This window comes from Cebus imitator, unplaced genomic scaffold, assembly GCF_001604975.1.
Source record: "Cebus imitator isolate Cc_AM_T3 unplaced genomic scaffold, Cebus_imitator-1.0 Scaffold568, whole genome shotgun sequence".
NCBI lineage: Eukaryota > Metazoa > Chordata > Mammalia > Primates > Cebidae > Cebus > Cebus imitator.
The window spans coordinates 489,453-500,121 of NW_016107883.1; the positions used below are offsets into that span (position 1 = coordinate 489,453).

Here is a 10,669-nt window from a genome sequence, read left to right on the forward strand (position 1 = left end):
TGAGGACATAGTTAGACAAACCCAGAAACATCCTAGGAAACAACTGGCCTGGACTCTTCCAAAAGGTCAATGTCATAGAAAATAAAACAAAAAATGTGGCTTTAAAAAGGCAAAGCCAGGTGAGGTGGCTCACACTTATAATCCCAAACTTTGGGAGACTGAGGTGGCAGGATCACTTGAGGCCAGGAGTTCACGGATAGCCTGGGCAATGTAGCAAGATCCTATCTCCAAAAGAAATGGCTTATAGCACATTTAATGGTTTTAAATTTATTAGTCTATTCTAGTGAAAGGGAGGAAGAAAGGGAGAGAGTGACAGAGTGAATGGGAAAGGGAGATTCTTCTCTACAAAAAGAGAATGCCAGCTAACAAATACAACTGGAATCTGAGATTTTTTAAATTGCCATTTTGAAATCCTCAGAGAATTAACTGAATGAGGCAAAAATCATCAAAAGATACTAAAGCCATTGGGTGGAAAAAATATTTTTTAATTAGCTGGGTGTGGTGGTGTGTGCCTGTACTCGAAGCTATTCAGGAAGCTGAGGTGGGAGAAGGGCTTGAGCCCAGGAAGTCAAGGCTGCAGTGAGCCATGATTGCACCACTGCACTCCAGGCTGGGTGACAGAGTGAGACACTGTCTCTAAAAAATAAAATAAAATAATAAAACAATTTTTAAAAGAAATGAAGGAAGCATAGCACTGAAATGCAGCAGTGAATCCTGATTGGATGCTGAACTAAATAACAGCATCCAATAACAGCAAAGCTATCAAAAGATACTTAGGTTTTTGGGGAATGCTATACATATGGGACAGTGTCCTAGATGATACTGTGGAATTAATATTCATCTTCTTGTTCTTGGGAAATGTATGCTGAAATATTTAGGAGTGGAGTGCCATAATGTTTACACCTCATATTCAAACGGTTTGGAAAAGAAATGTTAACATTAGGTGGCTGTAAGTGACATATATTTTAGAGTCCACTATATTATTCTTTCACTGTTTCTATGCATTTGAAAATTTTCAGAACAAAAAAGAGGAGGGAAAAAAAGCCTTCCTCAAAGCTGGAAGTGACCATATTACCCAGCTCTTAAGCAGAACAGCACAGTGCTGACATGGGATGGGGTGCAAGGCTGAGCTCTGTTTCTTTCTACATTGGCCCCTCCCACCAGGCAATTCATGGAATCTCTCTGTGCCTCAGTTCCCTGAAGGACGTGAGAATGGTGCCGACATTACCTGGAGTACTTGTCCAGAAAGCTTGGTACCAAGGGATCTCATTTAGCAACAGCTGTTGTTATTCAAAGACTTTTTGTTTTTGGAATGAATACTTTGGCAACCAGTACGGAGGGTGTACTGGATGGGGGAGTTATGTGAGGTGCCGTGTCTTTTTTTTTAGACAGAGTCTCCCTCTGTCACCCAAGCTGGAGTGCAGTGGTGCAATCTTGGCTCACTGCAACCTTTGCCTCCCAATTTCAAGTGATTCTCCTGCCTTAGCCTCCTGAGTAGCTGGGACTACAGGCATGCACCACCACGCCCAGCTATTATTTGTATTTTTAGTAGAAATGCGGTCTCACCATGTTGGCCAGGATGGTCTCAATCTCCTGACCTCGTGATTCACCCGCCTAGGACTTCCAAAGTGCTGGGACTACAGGCATGAACCACTATGCCCAGACAAGGTGCCTTGTCTTGTTTGTCTTCGGAAACAAACAAGAAGTAAAGGGCTGGTGGAGTAGAAAGGTAATTTGCTTTGTCCATGTTAAAAGCCAAAAGGGGGCTGGGTGCGGTGGCTCACGCCTGTAATCCCAGCACTTTGGGAGGCCAAGGCAGACGAATCACTTGAGGTCAGGAGTTTGAGACTAGCCTGGCCAATATGGCAAATCCCATTTCTACTAAAAATACAAAAATTAGCCAGGCATGATGGTGGATGCCTGTAGTCCCAGCTACTCGGGAGGCTGAGACAGGAGAATTGCTTGAATCCGGAAAACAGAGGTTGCAATAAGTTTAGATCCATCACTGCACGCCAGCCTGGGTGACAGATTAAGAGTCCATCTCAAAAAAAAAAAAAAAAGAAAGAAAAGAAAAAGCTAATAGGGAGATTTCCTTGCAAGATCAGAAACTGGAGTGTCTGCCTTCTCCACTTATATTCAACATTGCACTGGGGGTTCTAGCCAGGACAGTTAGACAAGAAAGTGAAATAAAAGTCTTCCAGATTGAAATGGAAAAGGTAAAACTATCTCTATTTGCAGATGACATGATCTTGTATGTAGAAAATTCTCAAGAGATTCACACACACACACACACACACACACACACACACATTTTAGTACTGCTAATAACCAAGATGAGCAAGGTTGAGGGTATGAAAAACAAAAATCAGTTTTATTTTATGCACTAGCAATGAGCAATCAAAAAATGAAACTGGGAAGCTTCCCCTTACAATAGCTTCAAAAAGAATTTAACCAAAGAAGTACAAGATTTGTTCCCTGCAAACTAAAAACACAGCTGCCTGGGCAGGGGGATGGAAATTGACAGGAAAATGACTTAAGGGATGTTTGTGAGGGATGAAAATGTTCCCTATTCTGATTAGGGTAGTGGCTATGGTGTCTACATTTATCAATACTCTTCAAGCTGTACACTTAGCATCTATATATTTTGTCAATACCAGCCTGGGCAACATAGTAAGACCTCATCTCTACAAAAAAATTTCTTTTAATTAAAAAGACACATAGACCAATAGAACAAATGAGAGAACTCTGAAATAAAGCCGCACACCACAATCAGCTGGTCTTCAACAAAATCAGCAAAAATAAACAATGGGGAAAGGACTCTTTAGTAAATAAATAGTGCTGGGAAAACTACTGTGAAACTGGGAGAATCGTATGCAAGAGAATGAAATTGGACCCCTACCTCTCAACCACATACAAAAATTAACTCAAAATGGATTAAAAACTTACATGTAAGACTTTGAACTATCAAAATCCTAGAATAAAATATAGAAAATACTCTTCCGGACATCAACCTAGGCAAAGAATTTATGACTAAGTCCTCAAAAGCAAATGCAACAAAAACAAATTGACAATTGGGACCTAATTAAAGAGCTTCTGCACAGCAAAAGAGACTATCAACAGAGTAAACAGACAACCTACATAATGGAAAAAAAAATTGCAAATTATGCATTCAACAAAGGACTGATATCCAGAATCCATAAGGAACTCAAAAATCAACAAGAAAAAAAATAACCCCATTAAAATGTGGGCAAAGGATGTGAACAGACACTTCTCAAAAGACACACATGCAGCCAACAAGTATATGAAAAACTTTTCAACATAACTATCAGAGAAAAACCACAGTGAGATACGATCTCACATCAGTCAGAATGGCTACTATTTAAAAGTCAAAAAAGAACAGATGTTGGGGAGGTTGTGGAGAAAAGGGAATTCTTACACACTGCAAGTGTGAATGTAAATTAGTTCAGCCCCTCTGGAGAGCAGTTTGGAGATTCCTCAGTGAGCTAAAAATAGAAATACCATTCGAACCAGCATCCCCATTATTGGGTATATACACAAGGGAATATAAATTGTGCTACCAAAAAGACAATTGCACTCACATGTTTATTGTAGCACAAGTCACAATAGCAAATACATGGAATCAATCCAGGTGCCCATCAACAGCAGATTGAATAAAGAAAATGTGGAGTATATACACCATGGAATACTACACAGCCATAAAAAAAGAATAAAATCATGCCCTTTGCAGCAACATGGATGCAGCTGGAGGCCATTATCCTAACCAAATTAACACAGAAACAGAAAACCAAATATCACATATTCTCACTTATAAGTGGGCGCTAAACATCAGGTACACACAGACGTAAAGATGGGAACAGTAGACACTGGGGACTCCACAAGGACTGGAAAACTCCTTATTGGGACCATGTTCATTATCTGGGTGATGGTATCAAGAGAAGCCCAAACCTCAGCATCATGCAGTATACTCTTTTAACAAATCTGCCCATGTACCTCCTGAATCTAAAATAACACTTAAAAAACTAAAAAAAAATTAAAATCTTAGCCAGGTATGGTGGCTTCACACCTGCAGTCCCAGCTATTGAGAGGCTGAGGTGGAAGGGTCACTTGAGCCTAGGAGATCAAGGCTGCAGTAGCTGTGATTACGCCACTGTACACCAGCCTGGACAACAGAGCGTGGCCCTATCTCTTAAAAGAAAACAGTGGGGAGAATTGTATAAAATATTTTTGCGGCCGGGTGCAGTGGCTCATGCCTGTAATCCCAGCACTTTGGGAGGCCTAGGCAGGCAGATCACAAGGTCAAGAGATCAAGACCATCTGGCCAACATAGTGAAACCCCATCTCTGCTAAAAATACAAAAATTAGCTGGACATGGTGGCACATGCCTATAGTCCCAGCTACTCAGGAGGCTGAGGCAGGAGAATCACTTGAACCCGGGAGGCAGAGGTTGCAGCGAGCCAAGATCGTGCCACTACAACTCTAGCCTGGGTGACAGAGTGAGACTCTTTCTCAAAAAAAAAAGGAAAATTGGGGATTTGACACCATCGTGTTTTATTTCTCATTCAGGCAAAATGCGGTGGAGGGGCTGGGAAATCCTGGCTAACGGAGGCTCCACTGTGCTTGAACTATACCGTATGGAACATGCGGCTTCTGAGGGCAGGTCAGCAGGGTAGAGTGAGCCTCCCAGACTGCAGCTCTGAGTGCCAGCTTTCCCAATCTGGGTGACCCACCACTTCCCTCTACATTCCCCTGGCTAGTGCTGGCCACATGGCCCCACCCAAGGCTGAGAGGTGCTGTCTTCCCTCAGTAGGAAGAAAGAGGAAACCAACTTGTAAGCACTAGTAACATCACACACAGCTAATGAAAACAACTAATTGATCCCTTATTGTTTTCTGAGAAGGTCCCTATAAGAAAAATATACTGGCTCCTAAAATTCGTAGGAGCATTTTAGGAGAGCCTGCATAGCCAAAGCAAGACTAAGTGAAAGGAACAAATCTGGAGGCATCACATTACCTGATTTCAAACTATACTATAAGGCCATAGTCACCAAAACAGCATGGTATTGGTATAAAAATAGGCACATAGACCAATGGAACAGAATAGAGAACCCAGAAATAAGCCCAAATACTTACAGCCAACTGATTTTCAACAAAGCAAACAAAAACATAAAATGGGGAAAGGATGCCTTATTCAAATGGTTCTGGGATAATTAACAAGCCACATGAAGGAGAATTAAACTGGATCCTTGTCTCTCACCTTATGCAAAAATCAACTCAAAATGGATCAAGGACTTAAATTTTTTTTTTTTTTTTTAGATGGAGTTTCGCTCTTTTTGCCCAGGCTGGAGTGCGATGGCATGATCTTGGCTCACTGCAACCTCTGCCTCCTGGATTCAAGCAATTGTCCTGCCTCCGCCTCCCGAGTAACTGGGATTACAGGCATGCACCACCATGCCCAGCTATTTTTTTATTTTTGGTAGAGGCAGAGTTCTTCATTTTGGTCAGGCTGGTCTGGAACTCCCGACCTCAGGTGATCTACCCACCTCAGCATCCCAAAGTGCTGGGATTACAGATGTGAGCCACCATGCCTGGCTAAGGACTTAAATCTTAAGACCTGAAACTAAAAATTCTGGAAGATGACATTGGAAAAACCCTTCCAGATATTGGCTTAAGCGAGTATTTCATGATCAAGAACCCAAAAGCAAATGCAAGAAAAACAAAGATAAATAGCTGTGACTTAATTAAACTAAGGAGCTCTTGCATGGCAAAAGGAACAGTCAGCAGAGTAAACAGACAACCCACAGAGTGGGAAAAAAATCTTCACAATCTATACATCTGACAAAAGACTAATATCCAGAATCTACAACAAACTCAAACAAATTAGCAAGGAAAAAAAACCCATCAAAGTGGTGCTAAGGACATGAACAGACAATTCTCAGGAGAAGATATACAAACGGCCAATAAACATATGAAAAAATGCTCAACATCACTAATGATCAAGGAAATGCAAATCAAAACCACAGTGTGATACCACTTTACTCCTGTAAGAATGGCCATAATCAAAAAATCAAAATATAATAGATGTTGGCGTGGATGCAGTGAACAGGAAACACTTCTACACTGCTGTAGGAATGTAAACTAGTACAGCCACTATGGAAAGCAGCATGGATATTCCTTAAAGAACTAAAAGTAGAACTACTATTGATCCAGCAATCCCACTACTGGGTATCTACCCAGAGGAAAAGAAGTCATTATATGAAAAAGATACTTGCATATGCATGTCTATTGCAACACAATTCACAATTGCAAAAATGTGGAACCAACCCAAATGCCTATTAATCAATGAGTGTATAAAGAAACTGTGGTATGTAGGTATGTATGTGTACATACATACACATATATATTACATATAAACATATATATAATGGAATACTATTCAGCCATAAAAAGGAATGAATTAATAGCATTCACAGAGACCTGGATGAGATTGGAGACTATTATTCTTAGTGAAGTAACTCAGGAATGGAAAACCAAACATCATATGTTTCACTCACAAGTGGGAGCTAAGCTATGAGGATGCAACGGCATAAGAATGACACAATGGACTTTGGGGACTCGGGGAAATGGTGGGAGGGAGGTGAGGGATAAAAGACTACGAATTGTGTGCAGGTATACTGCTCGGGTGATGGGTGTACCAAAACCTCACGAATCACCACTAAAGAACTTACTCATGTAACCAAACACCACCTGTTCCCCAACAGCCCAAGTAAATAAAAAATTTAAAAAGAAATTTAAAAAAGAAAAAGAAATGTGACTCCTAGTGTTGAAGTGGGGCCTGGTGGGGGGTGTTTGGGTCATAGGGACAGATCCCTTATGAAGGAGTTGGTACCTTCCCTGTGGTAATAAGTTCTTACTCTATTGGTTCATGCAAGAGCTGGTTGTTCAAAAGAGTCGGGCACCTCTTCCTCTCTCTTATGGTTCCTCTCTTGCTATGTGACATCTGCTTTCCTTTGCCTCTGCCATAAGTGGAAGCTTCCCAAGGCCTCCCCAGGAGCAGATACTGTGCTTTTTTGTACAGATTGCATAACCATAAGCCAAATAAGCCTCTTTTCTTTATAAATTACGCAGTTTCAGGTATTCCTTTATAGGTACACAAAGGACTAATAAAACCCCCTCTTTCATCTGTATGTAATCTTCAGTAAAAGGTTTGCCTGAGTCATCAGTGCTTTTGAGTTGGATTAGGCCTAAATGGACTTCCCCAAATTATCCCTGGACCATTGTCAAGAACCCCTTTGTAGAGAACAGTGGGCTAATGGGGTAAAGGAAATGGGGGGACCTAGTGGGGGATGTGACAGCGCCAAGAGCGCTACGTGCATGGGATGTTGGAAGGATTATGGAGAGTGTGGTTGCATCATGAAAATAGTGGTCTTGAAAACGAGATACAAAGCCTGACCCCTAAGGCAGGCAGTAGAGAAGTCTTGATTTTTGGAGCAGAGGAGGGATCCAGTCCAATCTGTGCTTTAGGGAGCAAACGGACTTTGGAGCAGCCCTGGAGACAGTTGATGATGTGGCCTTAGTCTATTTGTGTTGTTATAAAGGAATACTCAAGGCTCGGTAATTGATAAAGAAAAGAGGTCGGTCCATTTGGCTCATGGATCTGTAGGCTGTATAAGAAGCATAGCACCAGTATCTGCTCCTAGTGAGGACTCAAGCTGGTTCCACTTTTATTTATTTGTTTTTATTTTTATGTTTTTTGAGACAGCGTCTCCCTCTGTCATCAGGCTGGAGTGTAGTGACGCAATCTCGGCCCACTGCAACCTCCGCCTCACGGGTTCAAGTGATTCTCCTGCCTCAGCCTCCCAAGTAGCTGAGACTACAGGCAAGAGCCACCATGCCCAGCTAATTTTTTTTTTTATTTTTTAGTAGAGACAGGGTTTCACCATGTTGGCCGGGATGGTCTCGATCTCGACCACGTGATCTGCCCACCTTGGCCTCCCAAAGTGCTGGGATTACAGGCGTGAGCCACTGCGCCTGGCTTGCTTCCACTTTTAAAGGAAGGTGAAGGGGAGCCAGCATGTGCAGAGACCACGTGGTGAGAATGGAAACAAGAAAGAGACGGGGAGGGGCCAGGGTCTTTTTAACAACCAGCTCTCAGGGGAACTCTCAGGAGCTAGTAGAGTGAGAATTCATGCATCCTTCCCCAGGGAGGACATTAATCTATTCATGAGGAATCCACCCCCAGGACCCAAATGCCTCCCATTAAGCCCCACCTCCAACATTTGGAATCAGATTTCACTATAAGATTTAGAGGGTCAAACATCCAACAGTAACATTCCTTCCCTGGTCCTCCAAATCTCATGTCCTTCTCACACTGCAAAATACAATCATCTCTTTTTAATAGTCCCCAAAAGCCTAAACTTGTTCCAGCACCAACTCAAAAGTCCAAGATCCAAAGTCTCATTTTAGGCTCAAGGCAAGTTCCTTACAGCTGTGAGCCTGTAAAATTAAAAACAAGTTACTTGTTTCCAAGATACAATGGTGACACAGGCTGTTGGAAATAGATGTTTGGTGCCTCAAAGAAAAATTAGCACTGAGATGAAGGATCTTTCGGCAACACAATTTTTACTTTCCGGACTGCAGGAAAGGTACTCTCACTAGCCATTTTGCCACAAGAGTACAATAAACAAAGGAAAACAGACAAATTTATCCCTTATGCATTTGGGGTCATCCTTACTGCTATGTCTGATATCCATTGGCTGGAGCCAGATCTTACAATCTAAACTAAAACCCGATTGGCTAACAACTTAAAATTTTTTTAAACAGGTAAAAGCAATGGAGAGCTGGTACATGCCCATGAGCACATCCAACACAGATATCTTGGTTAAAGTACAAGGACATAGAATGTACTATGTGCCTATAAGCATGGCATGTCTAACAGCTACATAGGATAGGGCTTAACAAAGTATTATTAGCACACTTATGATTTATTCTTTAACAAGAAAGGAAACTTTAAAGAGGAACTTTTTAACTTCCCACACAGGCATTGGGTAAACATTCTCCATTCCAAAAGGGAGAAATTGGCCAAAAGAAAGGGGTAACAGTCCCCACGCAAGTCTGAAACTCAGCAGGGCAGACATTCAGTCTTAAAGCTCCAGAACAATCTCCCTTGCCTCCCTGTCTCACATTCTGGGCATACTGGTGTGAAGGGTGAGCTCCTAAGGCCTTGGGCAGCCATGTGGGTTCTGCCCAGCAAAGCCACAGGGGTGGAGATTTGAATGCCTGTGGTTTTTCCAGTCTGGAGTTGCATGCACCCAGTGGCTATACCATTCTGCTGTCTGGAGGATGGTGGCCCTGCTCCCACAGCTCCACTAGGCAGTGCCCAATAGAGACTCTGTGCAGGGGTTCCAATCCCGCATTTCCACTGGGCACTGCCTAAACAGAGTCTCTCTGTGGGGGCTCCACCCCTGTGACAGGCTTCTGCCTGGGCACTCAGGCTTTCCGGTGCATCCTCTGAAATCTAGGTCAAAGGTGCCAAGCCTCCACCACTTTCGCCTTCTGGGCACCTGAGACTTAACACCAATGAAGGCCATAGAGACTTATGGCTTGTTCCTTCTTCTGTGCAAAAAGGGCTCTGTCCTCCTGTAGCCCTCTTTCTCTGAACAAAGGAAATGTTTCCTGGAAGCCTTCAACAATCTTCAGGAGTGACACTGGGCAGTTGTGGGTCACACAGACACCCGTAGGCCAGGCCCTGGCAGAGGGCACAGAATGGCTGTGTTTGCTTTAGACCACAGCAACTTGTTCCCTGAGCTGGACGCACTGCCTAACAAAACTAGCCCTGCCCACACCTTTATCTAAGCCCTTCCAAGTACCCCATTTGAGCAGCCATCTGTTTCCTGCCAGGACCAGGCTGTGGCAGGGCTGCTGCATGGGCAGTGTGAGTGTGCTGCATCTGAGACAGGGCGTATGTGTGTGCAGTGCATCAGTGTGAATAAAGAGAGAAAGTGTGTGTGTGTGTGTGTGGGTGTGTGGGCGTGTGTGAATTGCAGAAAGGGAGAGAGTGAGTCCAGACAATAAAGCTACTTCGTCCATTGTTCCCAGTCCCCATGCTTGGTTCCCACCTGCTCTCCCTCCATCCAGGAAATTCCTCGTGTGAACAAAGCCTCCAGATGGAATGAATCAGCTGAAAAGCATAAATGACTCAAGCAGAAAGTCAGGATCAGCCTCCTTGGCCCCAGGTTCCTTTTTTTTTTTTTTTGCTTTTCAGAGTTTTAAGCTTCAGCTTTAGCCCTGGATTTAACCATTCAGCCGAACGGATGGCTGCTTAGCTGGCCAAACAGCCCAGGGACAGCTGGGATTCTCTGCACCCCAGCAGCTGCCCCTGGGGCTGTGCCACAAGAAGGTCGCCCCTTATCACAGCTCTCCTGAGTGGCACTGGCTGGAGTGGGAGAGCCAGTGGATACAGATGGCCAAGGATTCCAGGGTAAAAAAGAGAGCATTTGGTGCAGCAAAGCCAAATGGGCCACAGAACTCTCAGTGAGGGTAGCTGAGGTTGTTCAGAGCACAGCTTGTTCAGCCTGCATCCCATTTTCTCTCACTTGTCTTCCTACACACACACACACACACACACACATACACACACACACACACACACA

At 43.3% G+C, this 10,669-nt stretch overlaps 1 protein-coding gene across 1 annotated transcript in view; it reads left to right on the forward strand.

Annotated features, from left to right (window-relative positions):
- The first annotated feature begins 4,589 nt into the window (after positions 1-4,589).
- Positions 4,590-10,669, forward strand: part of TXNRD3 (thioredoxin reductase 3) — a 68,217-nt gene continuing 62,137 nt past the window's right edge. The window contains exons 1-2 of the mRNA XM_037734034.1: positions 4,590-4,678; positions 10,323-10,497. Coding sequence (XP_037589962.1) covers positions 4,590-4,678; positions 10,323-10,497 — 264 coding nt within the window. The remainder of the gene's footprint in view (positions 4,679-10,322; positions 10,498-10,669) is intronic.